Raw genomic sequence first — 21966 nt, 5'->3', positions numbered from 1 at the left:
AGGTTTGTGTCAAATCAAAGTAACACACCAATTGTATTTAAAACCAGCACAGAACCTATATAGCCTGACATTCCTGGCCTAAGCCAGTAAAGTGCCGTGTTAGGGTTAGATCAAATGTCTGTATCAATTACATACTGAGGAAGAACAGAGTTGCTGACAGGGCAAGAAATGCAACAGTAACAGGAGATAACAATTTCCTGCAGGCATATTGGGCAAATGTTGCCTCAGGGATTGATGCTACAGAAAAAGAAAGTAGTGCTGCTGCTTGAAAGAGCCTACAAAAAAAAAAAAGAACAAACTTTTATATTAGCCTCCAGCAAGATGCAAACCTGGTTCAAAATGTCCCTGCTCAGGGGGCTCTTTGTAATGGTGGCCATAGTTAGGTTCAATATTCTTGAACAAAAACCAAAAAAACCCAACTACAATGGAATTACATAGGAACAAGGAAACTTGTTAAAAAGAAACTAAAATGGATGCCTGAAGGAAATGTTCACATGGTGACTATTTAAACACAACATGTAGGAGTACATTTGCTCTAAGCTTCTGTGTGTGTACAAAGACTTTGGAAGGCCCAGAAGGAGAGCTGACATGGCTAATAGCAGGATAAAGGCATTTATTAGAAGCAGAACACTTTCTTCAGAAAATGGAAGTTGTGTCCAAGACTGGAAAATAGAAAGAATCATAAACTCTGGCAAGTTAAATGAAAACCGCAAGGTCAGCCATGTAGAATCCCAGCAATGATTTCCAAAGACACAAAGGTCCATCGGTAATGGCTCTGAAAGAAATTAAGGCACCATGGGACAAGAGAAAAAGTCTTCCTGTGAATAACCTATTAAAAGAGGAGGATAACTGGCCAGTTATCCTTGAGCGACGTCTCCTGTGACATTTGAGAGAGCTTTGTTCCTGGGCTTCTGCTGTTGAACCTGTTAATAACTGAACTTGAAAGAGGGCATATGGTGGGAAGAGAATCTGGTAAAGGCACAAAGTTCTGACACACAGAAAGGGCAAGTTGCCTTAACTCTTTTCAGACTAGACAAGTATTCTGTTGAAGTGTCAGTATATGCCTGCACTGATCTTATGCTCTTTGAAAGACCTGGGGAAAGCCAAGCAGTTACAGGGGACAACAAAGGACAGAAGAGAAGAATATCAAAGTCAAAGGGTCAGAAATGTACAGATGGAGAACCAGAGGAGGATGCTGGGCACAGTACTCTGAAGGCATCTGAAGAGCCAGAGGACAGTGCCAAGTGGTACTGTCCTGGGAGACCTGAGAGGAAAAGGGAATGCATATAGGTCCTGCAGTCACCAGGACGCCGTCACCATCCTTCCTCTTTCTGCTGCCGGGGATGGTGGGGGGAAGTCGATCAGGAAGTCCCATGACTCAGTGGGATCTCAGATGGGGAAGGTATAAAAAAACCCACCCTAAAACAAGAGGTCTTGGAGGCAGCAGGAGAGGGGTTGCTGCCTGACACAGCTGGTCTGTGTGTGTGGTTATGTCCCAAGATGGCACACAAAGGTGAGGGCACCCTGTGAGACCTGCTGTTTGCACAGGTTGCTCCCAAGAGGATCTCCTGACTTACATTCCTGGTGGACCAGGGTGTCAGCTAGGAGTACAAGCTGACTTAGATGTTTTAGCAGGGCCTGTTGTGCCAGGACAAGAGGTAATGGTTTTAAACTAAAAGAGGGGAGATTCAGGCTAGACGTGAGAAATGAATTTTTTACAATGAGGGTGGGGAAAACACTGGCACAGGTTTCCCAGAGAGGTGGTAGATGCCCCGTCCTTGGAAATATTCAAGACTGGGCTCTGAGCAACCCGATCTAGTTGAAGATGTCCCTGCTCATTGTAAGGGGGGTGGATTAGATGACCTTGGAAGGTCCCTTCTAACCCAAACTATTCTATGATTCACTTCCAATGTAAGAAGCCCCATAGCATGTGTGTCTGGGGAGGATGTACAGACAAGAGAAAAGAGAGAGGAGCACCAGGAGACTAAGTACTTCCACAGCATGGTTTGGGGGCAGAACAGCTGAATGTTAGATCTCTACTATAACAGTGCCTGGCCATGTTTGGTAAGGAGACACTATGTCCAAGAAAGATCTCCGCAAGCCTGGGACTATGTGTGCACTATTGTTGTAGAATTCAATAGATACTACAGGTAATAATTTGCTCCTTACCTCCTGGAGAAGGCAGCATGGATGACCACACGTGGAGGGTGAGCAATGGAGAGTCCATCAGAAAGTGCAAACCATGGTCCAAGATGTTGCTAGTCCTGGTGAGGCTAGCACTATCTAGCACACTGATGCTAAAAGAGGAACCTGGGACCTATTGAAAATCAGATTTCAACATGCACTTCCAGCAGACTCTACAGTTTGAATGCAGCACCTTGGCCTGCGTGGCCACCAAATAGCTCACTGCCTGCTGTAGGAGGCCAGATGCTGGAGTAGGTGGAGCTTCAGCACAGGCTTATTCGAATTCTTATAATTACATCTGTCAACACGGGATAAGTTCTTGCTCCTGTTCACTTAAAGGCAATTCCCAAACTCCCAGGTCAACAGTCTCTGAAGAGGCTTCTGATTTTGCACACCTCCATTTTGGGTCTGTATTTTGGGTCCCATTTCAATTTCTACAGGAGTATACTTAATCAATACTTTGACAAACAGGGCTGGCACATCTCAAACGGCTCACTCCAAAGTTCAGGCATTTCAGAGAAGTGGCCGCTTGCGTATGATTAATTGGGTGTTATTTATTGAGCTGGCAGCGGGAGACAGCCTGTAGCACAATGCTCTGCACCGCCCAGCAGGTCACAGTTCCAGTGTTTTGGTTTCTCAGTACTGCTGGATTGCCACTGTTCAAACAGCAAAGGCAGATCCTGACCCAACATCTGCTGTGAAGGGGCAGAGAAGAGAACTTTGTCCTTAAACTTTCCTAACTTCATTTTGTGAATAGTCTACGTACCTCTCATTATCTGCAATCTCTCACTTGTTTTTCATTATCAGTGTGGTGACCTTCAAGATCGTAGCAGGAGAGGAAAGTAAATGCTGTGACTGCCGCTCTGTTGGGCCCCTCAAAATACATGACTACTCCGTTGCTGTGGATTCTTCTGTTGCTGTTAGTTCAGCTGACAGTGCCATGTTACACACAGTATATTTTTTAAAAATAGTTGTCTATTAAAACGTAAAACAAAAGCCTTCCTGGTTTTGTCAGTTGAACTGAAGCAAACAGTTTTTATTGCTGCCCAGGAGATTAATAATAAGAAAAGTAAATATAAAAAATCCCCTCACCAATGGCTTTGTAATAGGCATGAGGCACGTGGATGAACCTTATTCAAACCAGGAACCTAAACGCAATAGAACAATGTATATTTGTTAATTGTATTCCAATACAGAAGAATCTATGCCTTGCCAGAAATGCTAAATGCTGTTTTGACACCTCTGTCTTAACCTTTGATACTTTATTGTGGACAGCTCTGGACTTTTTGTAGATGCCCAAGTTTTTTGGTTTGATGTGGGTTTGGATTTTTGTTTTTTAAACTCTGTGGTTCCTGATAAACCCTGGCACCAGAGGCAAATACATGAAATAAGAAGGAGTCTGACATATCTTTCGCATCAATACACTGCAATAAAAAATAAGGAAGATCTGCTACCCAAATATCTCAGGGAGTCAGCACCTACCTGATTCAAGGAAAAAGGATACGGTTCCATGAACAGCATTCTCAAGACTCTGTCAACACTGAAAAAATACAGTCTTGACTTTTTCACCTTATCCCGTGAATCCATCCCACATCCCTGTGCTTCTAGCCTCATTTCCCACAGAGAAGGAAATTTCTATGATCATGCCATCTGGCTGTCTATCAGCCAGTATGTTCTGAACCTGCTTTCTATCAAACTGACAGAGGGATCTGGGCTCAAAGAGAATTAAGTGCCTATGAAATCCATGAAAATCAGCATGTGGGTTGAAGTCAGAGACCCAAATGAGTGCCCTTGCTAAGGGAAAGGTAGGCAGAATGCAGCTGTTTTACACACTGCTTGCTAATGTCAGTCATCACGTGTACAGCTCTGGACTCAACAGAGCAGATGGTGCTTCTTGCTCAGTGAGATCGAGGGCTTATGGTTGGTATAGTGAGTTGTATGGGTGAGAGAAAGAGAGGAAGAGGCAATAGGACACACCTGTAGGAAAGCAAGTCTCATTAGGTCCACAGAACTATGCATTTAACAATAAACTTCCACTTATTCACATAACCATGCAGCTCCTGCCGTTCCTGAGGGCCCTGCAGAGACATGGATCTGTTTCTCTCAGAGAAGGCTGACAGGCAATCACTGCCTCTTCACTCCCACACCCAAACCTATCCTGCTGAGCTCCCATTACTTCCACTGCTCAGGACTGGAGTGAAACTGGAAGCAACTTCCAGGGCTCTGGAGATAACAGATTTGCTTTTTGAAAACAAATAAAGGGTATTAAAAGTTAGAACGGAAAGTACAGCCCGGTTCAAAGTTTCCCTAAAGAAAAAAAATCCCGACCAGGGAAAGTTTAGAAGCAAAATGATTTCTCTTCCCCCAGCAAAGGGAGTTTCAGTTTTTGTTTTTCATATCTTGTTCTCTTCACATGGTGTGCTATGAAGCAGCAGCTGAGCTTGCAAATACTTCTGGAGGAAAAGAGCTGTTTTGCTGGAAGCTGTACCTGTCCTAGAGGGGAAAAAAAACTTTAAAGTGTATTTTTCAGAATCCTAACTCCTGTATTTTAATTAATGGAGGAAGAATGCTGTTTAACATTACCTTGGCAAGCATGTGTGGCGTGTACATTTCCCAGATTAAACTGAAGCCTGACCCTTTATGCTTGCCTTAGCACACTTCTGTGTGGGTAAACGTGCGACCTCAGCCCCTCTAGACTGCATCTGGTCAGGCCATTTTGGGAAAGATTGCTGTGGGTTGACCCACAGCAGGGGCAGGAGCTTACTGTGGTTTGCTCACTGGGGCTTTCCCCCCAGTGAGAAGGGAGGTAGCAAAGGTTTTTACCCCTGGATTGATTTATGAAGGGTAAATACATAGCTCTGCAGGACTTGCACAAAGAGGCACTTGGGTGAAAGCTGAGTGCCCTTCTTCATGCTGGGCTTGATGCAAGATTGACTCATGGGGGCAAGAGAGTCATCATTTTAGTGAAGAACAGCTGTGAAATATATTAACTGGAGCCCTCTTCTCTCCAAGATTTCCTTCAGCAACATCCCCTCCCCACTTCTGTCTTCTCAGGGGCTCTATTATTTCACACAGGAGAAAGAAGTGGGAGTCCAGGATTTTCTCCCACTAGAGAGATCCGCTGGGATTTACATATTACTTGTACCTATCTTCTGAGTAATGGATTGAGGTTCTTGAAACTGGAAAACACAAAGAGAAAAGTAAAGCTTAGAGCCTGTTATAGTTACTATACTGGTCAATGAAGACAGAAACAAAGAGCTTTAAAAATAAGTAGGCTATTTCAACAGTGAGGCCAGTGAAATTGCTGTCTGACTTCCCTGACAGCACAGGTTGGAGTTTCTGAAAGTGATACCCACCCACAGCATTTACCCTTCTGAGCTGGATTTTTGCATGCTGAGGACCTGTCAAACTGAGTTCTCCTCACAGTGCTTTCTAGAGGTGATTTGGCTTTAGGGTGCCCAGTCTGGTTTCCAGGAACCTCATTTTCAAAAGGGGCTGATCATACATTCTTCACTCATTAAAACTAAAAAACCCTTCCTAAATGACATCTCTCTGTGATGATCTCAGTAGCCTAAAGACAGCCAGAACTGTTTTCCAAAAATAACATGTCAGCAATTTTCAGAGTTTCGTGATTTGTAAATGCTTCTGTGATCAACCTCAGACTTCCTCAAAAATTCTCCAGGGGGAAATGGCTCTTGCAGATCACAAGGAAAGGACTTTTTTCTTTTTCAGATATCTAGAGGGGATGTCTGAACGATTCCTCTTCTGGGAGCTGCCTTGATTATCTTTTTCATGAGGAAATTTTCCAGCATATAATTTGGTAGAATTATGTCACTCTAGCCACTCCTGCTTGCCTCGAAAATTACAGAATACACAGAGATGTTGCTTCTATATCCTGAGTGCCTACATGTTAACATGTAATATTACAGAAGTACAGTTTGTATTGCTCAGCCATGCTCTAAACTCCTGCTTAGACCTTAGACTCAAGTCACAGTGTCCTTGTGGTGTTATGACCTGAGGGTTTAAATGTGGTTTCAGAAATGCCACTGCATGTGGCCAACCTCTGCACAGACACTGCTCTGTTAGAGCTGCAGAGGGAAGGTTTAGTTTGGAGGAGACCGAGGGATAACCTCATTAATGTTTAAAAATATATAAAGGGTGAGTATCACAAGGATGTAGCCAGGCTCTTCTCAGTGACAACCAATAGTAGGACAAGGGGTAATGGGTTCAAGCTGGAACACAAGAGGTTCCACTTAAATTTGAAAAGAAACTTCTTCTCAATGAGGGTAACAGAGCATTGGAACAGGCTGCCCAGGGAGGTTGTGGAGTCTCCTACTGTGGAGACATTCAAAACCCACCTGGACATCTTCCTGTGTAACCTCATCTAGGTGTTCCTGCTCCGGCAGGGGGATTGGACTAGATGATCTTTTGAGGTCCCTTCCAATCCTTAACATCCTGCGATTCTGTGATTCTGTGATTTTGGGAGGCTGACAAACCCTTTTCCTTGTCACTCGAGAGATTCTTTCAGTGCTGATTTTGTGCCCGATCCACAGTGCCCTATGATCAACCTTATTTCTGTTCAGATCAACACAGAGCGGGGAGAAAAAAAAACAAAGAAAACAAGGGAATTGAGATGCTACCCATGCAGGCAGTTGTAGAAATGGGAGTGAGCTAACAGACTGAATGGGAGGAGCACTGGCCTCTACACGTGGGGAATTTCCCTGTGACCCGGAACTTTGAGATAGGTGGTTAGGGGATTCCCCAGTCTGCCTCCAGAAATATCACTCCAGAAGCAGTAGCAGTTTCAGTCTGCTCTCACAATCTGTCCTGTGAAGAGGCACGCTGCTGTTGGTCTGTGACTTGAAGCAGCAAAAGCCATGTCTTCATTGGTCTGCGCTCTGCTCATTGTCATATGCAACGGTAAGTGTGGAGCCTTGCCTTTTCCATTCTGGTCTTTCACGTTTGTTTTCTGCGGACATGTTTTGAGAAGATATTACTGAAGGAATCCCTTTTAAAGGTGATGTGTACCTGTGCTTTGCAGTTTGGTGCTTGATCCACGGGGCTTCTGTGGCGGTCCCTGATGTTGCTGTGAAATGTGCCGAAGAAGTGCTGCTGCCCTGTAAAGTTCTTTGGGACTCCTCTATCACGTACCAGAGAGCATCTTGGTATAAAGTAAGGAAATAGCCTAAGTTGCTTGAGCAGTCTGCTTTGCTTTCTTGCCTGATCCTGGCTTGTCTTGTACAAAATCGGTTATTTTATGAAGAGGCATCCTTCTGTCAGTGCGGCTGAGATAGGGCAGCAATGAAAGCATTTGAGCTGATCATGAAGAACAGGAATTTTCCATGTCATTGGAGACAGACTATTCAAGTGTGATCCCTGAATTGTTCTTGGCTTGCTTTTCTATCTAGCTATTGATGGCTTCCAGGAATCAGGATGCAGGTGTTGCCCCACATACAGCTTGCCAAATAGTACTACAAAGAGGAGTGTTTCCAGGATTTTTCTTCAGATCAAAAAATGGTATTCAAACTTTGCAACATCAGTGATGTCCCTTGGTGAATCTCCCCCCCAAATAGGAGCTGAATTTTTCTTTGGAACAGAAGCAATACACAAGTACTTGCTATTCTTTAGGAAGTTTTGGCTAGTGGGGGTGAGCATAAGGGCAAGGTATGCAGAAGGCAGATGGAGAGCTAGAAATTCTGAGTTATCTCTTTGCAGTCACGAAGTAAAAGTCACATCTTGACTGTCCTACTGACCACCTATTTGCAGGATGGCTACAAGGATCAATTTGCTAATGAGCAGAAAATCCTGTTCAACGCTTTCAAGATGAAATTTCTTATAGAAAGAATTGCACAGTGGGTGAAGAAGTGGCTGTTGACTTGCTGTATGGTACTGTGCATTTCAGTGCCTCATTTCAGCTTAGGATGTAAGCCAAACTAACAGGAAAATTAGAAAATTTTGTTCTCCCCCATTTATCATTCCCAGCCATGCACTCCTGCTACTTACCATGGGTCAGTCCTGGTGGTCCTCTTGTTCCCTGTTAAATCAACTCCCTGTTCCTTCTTGCAATAGTGGAAAATAAATCTGTGCATTAAGATTTTGTGGGTTACAGAGTTGAATTACTTTCCCATGTGCTGGGAGAGCACTGGAAGAGAAAAAACCCTGGTTTTGGTGAGTGAAAACTGTTAATTTATCTCTGCCAGAACACAGAGCCACAGCCTTGGCTTCCTCAGTAGTTTGGTCAGATAAAGTTTTTAAATTATTCCCTCTGGTAAACCAACAAACAACACTGCTAGATCAGGCTTCTGTGGCTGAAACTTGCAACGCATCTGAGTTTCAGTGCTGGTACAACAATGAGCATCTGCCTACGGGCTAGATGACAACTGTAATCCAAAAATATCTAACCCTCAAAGAGCTGTTTTTAATGTACCAGCCCATCAGCAAGTGCAGCATGTCTAGTGTCTTTCTTTTTCCAAAATGCTGAACTAAGCACAGGTGGGAGATAGAGAGGAGAGAATAATACATTTGGTTGAACATTACTGTGGGAGCTGTGATAGGTATCAACTTGCTTTCTGCTTCAAAGGCTGGATAAGGACATGTATTTTCCATACGATACATGCTAATTACTTAGGGCCCCATGTTTCCCACAGAGTCTAGGCAGGGCAGGGAGGTCATTGCAGATAAACCATGCAGTCTAATGGACCTGGTGGAGTTGAGCAGACTTGGTAAAGGAATAATAAACAGAGAGGTTGACTGGATCTCTGAAAATTGTCCCCCAAACCAGTGCTGGAAGTCAACTAAAACAAAAACAATTTCAGCAGGCTGAAGTGTGGGGATCCTCCAGAAGGATGTCCTTCTGAGTTCAGTGGCAGCAAATAGGACCCAAAAGCCACTGCCCTGTTGGAAGAATGTAAGAAAACCCTGTGGACCCAGTTCTGTGTTGTCTCATAGCTCTTTACAGTTCCATCTGGGCAAAACCAGACTGCAGATGGAGGAGAGGGTGATATTTGATGATGTGTTCTGTTTGTGCCCCTTCCTCACTAGTTCTGTTATGGTCCTGACTGCCACTGCACCTCTCTTGCCCTGTCCTGCCAACCTCGTCTCTCTCCATGATCTCTTCACTCTTCCTGCTTCATCTGACTCAGGAAAAGACACTTTTTTCAGTGCCCATCATGCCAGGACCTCATGCCCTTTTTCTTTGTTGGCACTGCCAAAACTACAAGAAGAAACAAAATCTAGTTATCTTCAGCTCTTGCCACCATCCTCAGGGGTTGGTAACACTGACCATGGTACTGTGTCTTCTGGTTATTCATCCCAGGAGGGAGATGGGAAGTGGATGCAGGCAGCTAACGCCACTCTTGGTGACGTTAGCCCAAGCCACAGTCACAGCCGTATTAGGAAAGACACAGCACCAAAGTTAAAAGCCTGACTCTCAACAGGAAAAAGTAATTTAGGCTCAGTGTCTCATGCTGAAGAAGCAATGCTGCTTCTACTTGTGGGGCTAGATAAATAGGCAGCATCTCGAAGCTCTCACCTCTTATTGCTTTGGCTGTGCGCTGCTGTCCCCACCCAGCACTGCCAATGGAGGGTGAGAGAATGGCAGAATGTGACTGGGCTACCCAGAGAGTATTAATCTGTTATTTAAAGAACAACTACAGAAGGATTAATCAATAAACACCACGTATACCCCCAAAGGGCTAATTAAAAGGTAATTCCATCAAATGGTATGAAATTTCAGACTGCTAAGTTCAAGCAGCTGTTAGGCTAAATCTTTTGTATGAGGTCACTTTAAACTGTGCAGTAAATGCAAGCAATTAACCTTTGCTTCTGACACTTTAAAAAAATGATGGTGAGAATGTTACAGCACTGTATGTGCAGCTGTTTGTGCAGGGTGAACAACCCCTCCTCCTTCCCGCTGGCACCTCTGTGTGCTCTCATCAATTAAGGGGTACTTTTAAATAGTTTGCTCTGATCTGCTTAAAAAAAAAAAAACAAAACAACAAGGATGCTATTTAGAAGTACTTGTTTTTTCAGTTTTGTATGGTTAAATAATTGTTTAAAGGAGTTAGTATTCTGGTGTCTAAATCCAACTGGAAGTAAAAAGGAAGGATTGCATCCCTTCACTTTTGCTAATGTCTTGTACTGCAAACCTGTTCTGTGTCCAGTATCTTTGGTGCTAATTAGATTATTCACATGTGTGAAGTCATGTGTGTGAGTAGTTCTGTGCAGAATCAGGACCACAGTCAGGCAGCTCAGACAAAATGAGTTTTACTTAGAAAGAGTTGAAGCAGGCAGACCTAGCCCGCTGCGAGAAAGGTAGAGCATCAAGTCCTCTTCCAGACTGGTGCAGGTCTCACTCCATTCACTATGTGGCCATGAGAAAATTAGGGAGGAGTTTTCATAATGATGGTACCCCTTTAAAGGAGGCCCATTTTCAGGAATGCTGGGCAACCTACATACCAGAAAACCATGTATAAGCAGTGTGGAAGTTTGCCAGCTGAGAAGTGCAGTCTAGGTTATTTTTGCATAAGCACTCAGGCACTGGAATTGTGTATGGAAATACTGGTTTGAATCTCTGTGGCCCACCTACAAAACAAGAATCTTGGCAATGAAACTTTACTTACAGTTTTGCCTTGAAAGGCTATTGAAAAGTGAACAGTTTCTCTTTGTGCATTACATTGAAAATGAGAACCACTTCATAAAATCTCATGATTACCACTTTATATCCAGTTTGAAAACCAAGTTTAAACACACACAAATGAAATACCAGTGGCTATTTCACTGTTTTGTTCGTGTGATAGCCAGAAAAGTCTTAATCTAAAACAAATCTTGAGAAAGAGGAGAGAAGGCTGTACTTCACTGGAGAGAATCCTGTTAACTTTAAAACACTTCCCTGAAAAATACAAAATTGTGGCAGAATTAGAGGGACAAGTCATATTGCAAAATAAGAATAAACCTTATAGACATTTAATATTAATTGCACCTTCCTTCAAAGGAAATTACTATTGCTAAATATGCATAGCTATTATCTATTAGCATAGGTAAATAGTTGCTAAATTACTTCAGTCTAATTTCTAACACACAAGAAATACAGTCAAATACTTCTCAGACATCTATTCAGCTCTAAGTATCTCCAACACATTAATGATTTAGACAAGAAGGGAACAGTGGAAATGATTTCATAACCAAAACAATTATTTTGCCTAACATGAGCTAGTACTGGATGCCCTTAGCTAAAAAAGAAGTAAAGAGGTTGTGTGACTGAGTCATAGGGCTTTTCCAGCTGGCTTGTGTGTCACATGCAGTTCCTTTGCTTTTGTTTTGAGGTTGGGCTTGGTTTTTCTTCCTTTTTGTTTCCCCTCTAAAGCACTGTCAGAGTTCATGCACACGTGCCCACAATTTATATCTGTATTTTTCAGATTTAATGTTGGTATCTCTACATGACACTTTATAGGAACCATATGGATGCACCTTCAGCACTAATGAAACATGAAAGTGCTTTTGTGCTGAAAAACACACCTATTAAACAGTTTCAGCTCAGTTTCTGGGTGTCAGGCATTGCCAGAATTCTAGATATTTTGCTTCACAAAATAAATTCCTTCTGGCTGTGTGTAGTTTTTAGATCTCTTTAACAGTCAGAAATTTCAACTTGGCCCTTATTCCTGATATAGCTTTAAATAAAATAATTTCTACAATCATCCCACCATCAGAAGAAAATAAATAAATGTTAATACATTCTACCTTTAAACCGACATCAGTTTTGGACCTGAACCCTTTTGTTTGAAATAAAAATGTGCCTTTATGGGAAAAGTGGATTATATTGGCATTTTGATTTACATGGGAGCCAATGTAACACCTTAGCCTGGGAAACGTTCTATGAGAAAAGGTATTTAATGAGAGCAGAGAACATGAGTTCTAACTTAACAACTGCTTGCTTACACATGGACAAGATAAAATTAAGTTTTAATTTATTACTTGGGTGCAAGTACTACAGCACAGGTGAATTGACTTTCTTTAGTGGCACTGTCATGTAACACTGTAGCAGTTTTCAAAACTGCAGCTAAAACCCAGCCAGCTAGGACCAAGAAAAGCACTCCTCTTTCATCTTCCACCTTGTTTTTAGTTCTCTGGAAAAGAAATATTTGCTGAAGAGCACTTATATTTTGGAGGCCTAATTATTCTACCTATTTCTCATAATTAATCCTGCCAGAGAACAGAAATATATCAGCTCAGTTTTATTTTCAATCAAACCTATCCCATTTTAATATCCACTGTGTCACCACCATTATTCTTACCAAAAAAGCACCAGGCTAGGAGAAGCTTAATGGGAATCAGCCAACTGATGAGAGAATACATGTGGGAAAATTGCAGCCTATTTAGATCAAGTGTTTTCAAGCTTTTAGAAACTAGAGTAACTTTCAGTTAAACCCAGTAAAGTAAGTCAGCTACATCTGGTTGCTCAGCGCTGTATCCAGTTAGGTTTTGGATATCTCCAAGGATAGAGACTCCTGACCCTCTCTGGGAAGCTCATTCCAGCGTTCAACCACGTCCACAGTAAAAAGGTTTTTTTCTTATGTTTAAATGGAATTTCCTGAATTCCAGTTTGTGCCCATTGTCTCTTATCTTGCTTCTGGAGGCTGCTGAGAAGAGCCTGGTTTCAGTTTCTTTGTCCCCCTGCCAATCAAGTACATATTGGTAAGATGCCCCTGGGCCTTGTCTCCTTCAGGCTGAACAGTCCCATCTCTCTCAGCCTCTTATCATAGGCCAGATGCTCCAAACCTTGAATCATTTTTATGACCCTTTGCTGGACTGTCTCCAGTATGTCCATGTCTCTCTTATACTGGGGAGCGCAGCACTGGACCCAGCATTCCAGGTGTGTCTCACCAGTGCTGAGCAGAGGGGAAGGATCCCCTCCCTCGACCTGCTGGGGATGTTCTGCCTAATGCAGCCCAGGGGGCTGTTGGCCTTTGCCTCAAGGGCTCTTCGCTGGCTCATGAGCAGCACCCTCAGGACCTTTCCAGCAGGTTGGCCCTAGCCTGTACTGGTGCCTGGCGCTGTTCCTCCCCAGGGGCAGGACTCAGCATTTCCATTTACTGAGCTTAATGAGGTTCCTGTCAAATCAGTTCTCCAACTTACTGAGGTCCCTTTGTATGGCAACATGACCCTCTGCCATATCAGCCACTCCTTCCAGTTTTGTGTCGTCTACAAACTTGCTGAGCACATCCTCTCTCCCAGTGTCCATGTCATTAATGAAGGTGTCTCTCAGTATCAGCCCCTGGGGTTAGCATTCCTTCTCATTGCCATGAAGGTGATGGAGAAAAACAGTCCCCCCAGATGATTTCTGACAAAGCCTGTCACAGATATTGTGACAAACATAAACTCACATTTCTTTTGTTGTTTAATTTTCTTAATGGGTAGTTTTATGCAGATAGGCAGAATGGTGCTGCCAGCCTGCAGGTCCCCGTTCCCCAGCTAAATTCTTGCTTCAGTAACCCCCAGCAGACAGCATGGAAATGAGACCCTTTTAATGCAATTAGATTCACTAGCATTTCTACCCATCACTACACGAGTCATCATTTGCCTTTTGAATTTTGGTAAAGCCGTTAACAGCCAACACGGGAACAGAAAAAGACCACCTCCCTTTTCTCCTCCCTTTGGAGGTGTGGAGCAGGGGGGGCTGGTGTGCCACAGCTTGCTCGCCGGCAAGGTAGAAGGGAAATAACATGCAAACAAAATGTGGGCAGAAGATATTTTGTCACTGATTAAAGAAGAGGATGGTCCCTACACAAGTGGATTGCTGCCACCAACAGCACTTGCTTCGATCCCTCTAAGCTTGTGTGGAATTAATTAGGTAAAACCCCTGGCATTTACCTCGGGCTGTGGTATCACCTGGAGGACACTTGGCATGAATTAGCACTGGATTATCATAGGAGGTTGAGCTGCGGAATGATCTGTCTAGTGAGAGTCCGCCAAGTAATTCACAGGAGGCAGCAAACAAAGTGGCATTTTTGTAATTTTAAATTTTAATTAGGTTTGGGGCGGGGGAGAGGTTAGCTTGAATAGAGTAAGAGGCGGAATGATGACCTTACTGAACATCTCGTAGACTTCCTTTTACATGGCTGGGATATGGGGCCACACTCTGAAAATTTGGTGAGATGTTTCCTTACTACTTAAAGAATTTTGAAAGGGAGTGGTTATTATTATTATTATTATTTTTTTTTTTTTTAACAAGCTAATAGATAATATTGCAGTGGAAAAGGCTTCATTTAGGCATCAGAGAAAGGGTTTCTGTGCCTTCTGAGTGGGGATGGACACACTGCATGTAGAGGCTGGGAAAAAGGCCACCAGATGTCTCTGTAACCTAAAAAATGTGAGGAGACTGCAGGGCACACCACCACCACCACCTACTGCTTTCCGGCCTCTGCTCTTCAAAAACAGTGGAAATTTAATGAAGAGGGTGAGGCATGCAACCCCCTAATTAAACCCACAAAAATGAACTGTTCCTCCTCCTCCCCAAATGCAAAGGTTCATGATCCTCATCCAGACTGCAATTGGTTTCTCCACAAGCAATGCAGTCAGATTAGGACATAAAGTAACTTTTTCTTCTATTTTGGGGAAAGGCATGTTGTTAGTGCAGCTTCATGGATTGTGCTTTGCCTTACACAGAGCAGGTCTGAGCAAGGCCAAGTTCTGACTTGCTTGTTTCCAGGATCACTGTCACTGTACATGTGACAGCAACTATGCTTAAGCTGAGCACCTCAAAGAGTTTAGGAGGTAATAATTAATCCTATCTCTATGTCCCCATTAAGATAGGGAAGTTATATCATTTACCAAAAATCTTACTGGAAATAAGCGCATGGCCAGGCATACGATACATGGACTTAATTTACTTCTCCCTTATACTAGCAGTGGTGGTTACAATTGCATACAGAAAGATCAAAGTGTTTTCTGGTTCCCAGGTCTCAGCCATGAGAATCACAGTACCATTTACCACCCAAGACAGCAATTATTTATGGTACCAGTGAATGGACAAAAACAAACCAACAAACCAACAAACCACAACAAAAACCACAAAAAACCCAAACCAAATCCAACACCCCCCCCCCCCAACCAAAACAACAAACACAAAACTAATTTTCTGTGTGTAACTCAGACCGCCTATCTGCATTTTAGGGCAATGTGAAGGACAGCCTGGCTGGTTCTCTCAGTTGCCCTGTGGGCAGTTTTAAATTTCACTGAGGCAGGGGGTGGTAAGGGAAGGGAGAGTGGCAAAAATTAGATCTGAGGGAGGTCAACTCTATCCACTTAACTGCTATTGACCCACTTGTAACCAGAGCTGAGCCCAGCCTGGGTATTGGCATTCCTCTGGCCACATCTCTGACAATGTGCAGTGCCTGAAAATATCTAAATCCCTGTGGCACAATGAAGTCCATATAGCCTGAAACCCACTGTAGATACTGTTTGTCTCATAGCTGCTTGATGTTGAGCATAATAAGAAAGAGATGCTGGGGTAAATTTACTGAGGGATTAAGAGGAAGAAGGTACTTTCTTCCCTCTTGCTGGGTAAAAGGTGGAAAGCCCCAGGGAATTACTGCTTTGTGTTTCAGTTGATGTGCTAAAAAACCCCAAGCTTTCTGAGAAAGGATCTTTACAATTAACAAAATCTTGTGCTTTAGTCTGAATCCACAGTTCCTGAAAAGTCCCCCAACTTGTAGCTTATTTTCACCATTTTAGGGATGCAAAAGTAGCGAAGTATGATGGAACACAGGGCCCATATTTGTCTCCAGACTCCTGAGTATGATTTCCTCATACAAATACACGAAAGGGGAACCAGATGCTCCTAGCCTCAGCATGAAAATATTGTGCTAATTTCAGTAATTTACAGTGCAACTGTTACGCCCTGATAAAGTAGCTATACTTACTGATAGAAAGTAAGCACTGACATGCAACCCAAATATATGTCTATTAAAATAAAATCATCATAATAATAAAGCCTTGGCTTACATTAGTTATAAGTTTGGCTGAAAAGCTGAGCCTTGAACTGTATGAGCTGGCTCTGGCTCTGCTAGTCCACAGAAAGGTCGAATTCATTACTTGGGAAACCTTCATGGAGAGCACGCTGCCTCAAATCCCAGGGAGCGATGTCGATGAATAAGAATGGACATGAGCTAATTCAAACCCTTCTCCCATCTTTCAAATCAAGTCAGTGATTTCTCTTTTCTTTGTGGCTCCCAGCCAATTGTCATTTTCAGTGCATCCTATCGCCCCACAGTACAAACTGTTTTGGGAATACACTTCATTCCTCCAGCAGCCTCTCAGCAATGCCAAGGAATGTAGGTCTTCTGGTTACAATTAAGAAATTCAACATACGAATGCTCCCCAAGTGCACCAGAACCTGCTGGTGACCTTCATGCAACCAAATCTGAAGGAGTCGAAGCAATTTTTGTTCTTTAGTTCAAATAAAGAGTGAAGAGGAGGTGGAGGGAAACCCTCATTCCTCCAGAGAGACACCATGCGTTCAGGGATCAGCTGCGCAGAAACTGGCACAGGAAAGTGCAGTTTCCAGGGCCGGGACCTCTGGGCTGTGGGATCGCTGGGAGGATGCCAGCCTGTACTGGCAGAGCTGGCACGCTGCGGTGTACGTGGTGGCAAGTGTGCTGGCAGGGCAAGCGCAGGCAGCGGTGGCACCCACCTACCTGCTGCCACACTCTCCTGGGGATGTCTGGTCCCCATGGCCACAGCTTGCCAGCTGGGTAGGGCTGCCTCTTGCTGCCTCTGCTGCATCCCCCTGGGTTGTCTCTCTCTGTTTGAACTCTTCTGGGGCCTCTGTGCAAACACTTTGAGAGCAAACTCTACTGCTGCCTTTTCTCATCTTACATCTCTACCAGGATTGTGTCTGGGTGAGGCAGATTAAGCAGCTATTACAGAATAGCTCTATAGTATCTATTTTAAAAATATAGTATCTATTTATCAAAAAAGTGAATACTTTTTGATTGTGAACATAAATGTATTAGATGTTTTTGAGGTTTCCCGCTCCCCTGACCAGCTCTTTTCAGCCTCTGTATTTTCAGCCATAAGCCAGCTTTAAAACTCTTTCTCCTAAAATTCAGGATGACACTGTTGCCCAAGACGAGAAATATGTTTGTCTTTTCCAGATGGCGGGAGATGGCGAAGGAATAACATGGAAAGCCCTTGATGTGGAATCTCATTATCCAAGAGAACTCAGAGGGTCCCTGGAGCTCTCCAATGACACCTTCTTTTCACTGAGGATCAAAAATGTGACCAGCCGAAACAGTGGGACATATAAGTGCACTTTGGGGGAACAGAGTGGAGAACACAATCTGAGCAGCATAGTCACGTTAAAAGTAACAGGTACGGTAGACACTTTTGACTGTCCCATGCTCCACATGGCATTTCATTAAGGCAACTGTTTAATAATATTTTACGGACACTGGAACAATGTAACACTTTGCTTTACATTTTAGGTTGCCCTGGAATAGAAAACGAAAAATTAAAAAAATACAAAGCTGAACTTTTCATGCTGACTTGTCTCGGGATTTTTTATTTGCTGCTCATCTTTTTTACCTGTGTAAGTAATTTCCTTCCTCACGAACAAATCATCCAAAACCAACAAAAAAACCCACTCATTTTCTCTGTTAGCAGCACCTGAAGATAGCTGGTCAGAAGTTGGTGTTCATACTGAATTTATGACCAAATCCTTTAAATAGACAGTATTTTCAAAGCCAGAGGAAAATCAGGTGCATGAGGAACACAGGATGGAGTCCCAAAGAGACAAAACACTTCACTGCACCCTGATCTAACTCAAACCAGACAGTCATTTTCCTGCACCCTGGTGCTCATTTCTGCTTCCAGTTACTTTGAGTGCAAGCTACTCTGCAGTTTAAGGGCACATCAGAAGTTCTTCTGGTTTGGTACTTGGGAACAGCATTTGCCTGATATAGAAGCACAGGCCCCTGGGATCCCTTCTCTACCCGTGGCTTTGCTTTGTGTGACAGCATGATGGACAAGTTCAAATCCACCTATTTTTTTGCCTCAGCTTTCATACCCCTAAATTGATGATAACCCCATTTCAGATGGGCATTTTTGTGAAGCTCTGTCTTTCTTGTGAAACAGACATTTTAAGATCCTCAGAAAAGAACCTCCTTGAGGCTTTATCTGTAACTCCAATGCTAACTGGTAGTTCTAGGAAAGGTGGGAGGAGGAGGTGGTATTTGGGAAGCTCACTGCACAGGAGCGAGACTAAACCTTGTCTATGGCACCGATGAAGCCACCGCCACATGCAGAGATCTGCATCCCCTGGCTTAGAGGCAGCACCAGCCTTGGGTGTTGGTACAGAGCGACACCGGCTGCGTTTCTAATTAGGAACAAACCCAAACCAGCCGCAGCATTTTGGGAGGTCAGATTTAAATTTTGTTGCCTATTTCATATTTGCCTTCTTGTTTTGCTCCTCAGCAGATGAATCATAACTGTTGATTGGAGAATATCTAATTAGCTGCAGCTAAATGTAGCTTTTCATGTATCTTCAGGGAGCAATTAAATTTATGCCTGTCTCTTTGTTAGATTGACAATCCTGCCAGTAATTTGTTCCGTTCAGACTAAGGTTTGACAAGATAAATCTTGTAGGAATTTGTTAGGATGAAAGCATGAAAGCAAGGATATCACTCAGAAGAGACAGATGCCCCTGTTCTGCTCAGTGTCCTGAAATAATTTCAGATTTCTACAGAAACCTTTCCTTCCCATATGTAAAAAAAAGTCCCAGTATTAGTGGTGCAGTTAAAAAAAAGCAGAGCTGTGTAGTGAAGATAACCACCCTGGTGGAATTATCATGTATCTCACTCCTGGGTGATGTACAGTCTCAAGTATCAACCTAGCTTTCAGCAAAGTTTAATATCGACCTGATCTCACAAGTAAGCTTCATTATTTCAAATGCCTGTTAAGTTCTTACAGGTTGCCTTGTACTCTCCTTTAGTAGAGACTGTGCCTTATCTCCACGAAACTCAGCAGCAACATTAAGTTTAGGACTGGTGTCAGGAATAGGGCTTGACTTTGACAACTTGTTGAAAATATTTTGGACATAGACCTGTACTGAAGGGAGGTGGAAACACACTTGCAAGAGTTTGATGCAATGCCTGTTTGTATGAAAACCTGAATTAAATATAAATTTTCTGTTGTGACTAAGGCTTTTGCCCTATAAAGCTCCTTGACTGAGGAAGGATGCTGGATGGTGAATGCTTCTGGTGACAAATAAATCAAAAAGGTGTAAGCTGTGGTTAGCAAGGAGAAAAAGTAGCACTTTCACACTTTAAAAAAAAATTGCTTTCTTAGGAACCCTCAGTTTTAAGCTTTCCTTTCTGTTTTGTTTTAGACATGCCTAAGAAAAGAGAGTATGTCTCTCAATTATCAAAAAACCAGACCAGATATGAAACACGAGCTCACCATCATCAATGTACATGAAACGACAACTGTCCAGGATTCAAACCATGACAGCTCGTACAAAAATGGGCTTACTTCAAGTTCTGTCTGAGCTGATGTTGATGGCACCATGGGCTCATCAGTAAACATGACACAAGCTGGATGGCCGAGTGGTACGTAGAGGAAATAAATGCTAATATACAGCCTCTTCAGAACAGCCTGAAAGCGTAGGTAATCCATCAGTGAACTGCTTGTGCTGGACAAGCCTTCGAAAAGCTCTGTTATGCACTACAGTAACTTTTGGGAGTTTGGTGGCTACGAAATACCATTATAGCTACACAATGGTGTTAGTATGCTGTTATGAAGTTGATATCAACTTTATTTTAGTCTGCTGTGAAGCCCTCTTGTCCCAAGCAAGAATGCTCCTGTGAGATGAAGACCAGCTTATAAGGAGGTCATGGCAATGCAAAGCTGGTTAATTAAGCCCTTCACTGAACTAATAGCTCTCGTCTTTCAAAAGCAAACACAACAGGTGCTGCAGTATGAAAAGTGAAGTGTGTGGGTCTGTGTCTGCTCCAAGCCTGGTTCTGGATGGAGTTCCTTTACTGGAAACAGTTTGTAACTTGTCGTGTGATGTTCAAGTAAGCTGAAGAGGTAACTTCATACTCTTAGCCTGGGTGGATCGAATCAACATTCACTTTCAAATCTCAGAGTGACAGACAAGCTGAAATGTAAGAAGAGAGAAAATATTCTAGAAGTCTTCCTGTACTGAGAGGAACTTTCTATCTCTTCAAGAGGAGTTGGGACACGTTTCCCAGAGGCATCTCTAGTTAAGTCAATACATAGGAAGCTTCAATGAGGCTGTTAACCTTAAAGCAACAAAAATAAGAATGAAGCAGCCAGTGACATTACAGTCATGTGAAGATAACTTATTTTGTGGTTTATAGAACGTAAAGTTGAATGTAGGTGACACCTATGTCAGTCAAGTTACACGAGTGATAACCAAAGCCATGGCTCGGAAGAAATCAACTGTCCATATCTTTGTGATGAGACAGCCGTGAGATGTAGGAATGGGAGATGAGACAGATGAGCACCTGATTTTGGTGTTGACAGTGTGTAGTATGTATGAAGCAAGGACATGAGAAAAACTGGACTCAGGCATACGGTATAAGGGAGAGAAGGCTTGTCCTCTTGGACCAAAGAAAGCAAGAGAGATTTCGGAGTCTGAAATCAAGGATCTTCCCTTATCAGGCTGCTGGTTCTGAAAGCAAAGAAAGAGGAGTCTAGAGTGACTGCAGGTGTTTAGACTACAACATAAGAATTTGAGCCAAAATACGAAAATTTGCAAGCACTTAAGAACACAATCTTGAAAAAATAAAAAATCCTTCAAGAGTTAAACCGCAACACTGGGATTTTTAACACAGTTCGGAATTCCAGGCTGTGACAAGGCAGCTCTCTCCGTAATCCTTTGACTGATTTTAAAGCACTGATGGTAGGAAAGCACTGTGCATCCTCAGTATTGCCTCTGTGAGCAGGGTAAATGTCTCCATTGGTGGAGTTCAAGGGGCTCCTGACCAGAAGAATGGTTACAAGGGATATGCAATTTACTTAGAGCATGGTAAATTAATGCCACATTTGCTTTTTTATAATCAATTTTTTCATATAGATGTGTGTAATGCACTTGAAATAAAAATTCAAACATAACCAACCACTTGTCTTTGTGTACCACATATGGCAAATAAACCCAGAAATACTCCGTATCAATTGAATTTTATTTTACAACTAAGATAATTACATCAAATAATGTAGATGCCTGATCCAGCCTCTTCTGTGAGAGACAGCATGTATGTGTGTATAATTGATTAAGCAATGGATAATTTTATGCATTTCTAAGGAACTAAGACCATATAAATTTTTCTCAAATTTTCACTTCATGTCCAAAGTACATTCTAAAACTCCTGTTCCTTACTGACAGGCAAGTCCTGAGGTAAAACACAAGGGTGTTTCAATCTACCCATGGTCACTTTTAAACGTGGCGCACCATCATGGGTGACCTGTACGTTTACATAGCAGTAATACGAAATGAATGTGCATGTACAATAGCTGACCTAGTGACCCAGGGTACATCAAGTTTCTCTGTTTGGTCAGAAAGCCCTAATACCTGACAGTCACAGGTGGGTGGGGTTCTTTTTGTTGTTTTTTGGGGGGGGGAGGAAGGGGGTTGTTTGTTTGGTTAAGGAGAGAGGACATTAGGAAGAAAGTGAACATTTGGCTGAGGGGGTTGATAATTAATCAGCAACAAAGGCTGAAACACTTTCAAAATTATTTCTCCAGATATATGAATAGGACAGA

The 21966-nt window shown here is 42.8% G+C and overlaps 1 protein-coding gene across 1 annotated transcript; it reads left to right on the top strand.

Annotated features, from left to right (window-relative positions):
* Positions 1–7000: 7000 nt before the first annotated feature.
* CD83 (CD83 molecule) lies at positions 7001–21317 on the top strand. Its single transcript, XM_065832153.2, has 5 exons — positions 7001–7104; positions 7226–7356; positions 17337–17553; positions 17667–17770; positions 19568–21317. The coding sequence occupies exons 1-5, from the start codon at positions 7062–7064 to the stop codon at positions 19724–19726; spliced, it is 654 nt and encodes a 217-aa protein (XP_065688225.1). The 5' UTR covers positions 7001–7061; the 3' UTR covers positions 19727–21317.
* The last annotated feature ends 649 nt before the right edge of the window (positions 21318–21966 follow it).

Source organism: Patagioenas fasciata, chromosome 2 (assembly GCF_037038585.1).
Source record: "Patagioenas fasciata isolate bPatFas1 chromosome 2, bPatFas1.hap1, whole genome shotgun sequence".
NCBI lineage: Eukaryota > Metazoa > Chordata > Aves > Columbiformes > Columbidae > Patagioenas > Patagioenas fasciata.
The sequence above is the reverse complement of the archived record's forward strand: the minus strand, read 5'-3'. Positions and strand labels throughout refer to the sequence as shown.

Bases quoted from the DNA above. Each gene is read 5' to 3' on its own strand.
- CD83 (XM_065832153.2), top strand. From the start codon at position 7,062: ATGTCTTCATTGGTCTGCGCTCTGCTCATTGTCATATGCAACG. The intron at 7,357-17,336 runs GTAAGGAAATAG...TGTCTTTTCCAG, and splicing joins AGAGAGCATCTTGGTATAAA to ATGGCGGGAGATGGCGAAGG. The intron at 17,554-17,666 runs GTACGGTAGACA...TTTACATTTTAG, and splicing joins AGTCACGTTAAAAGTAACAG to GTTGCCCTGGAATAGAAAAC.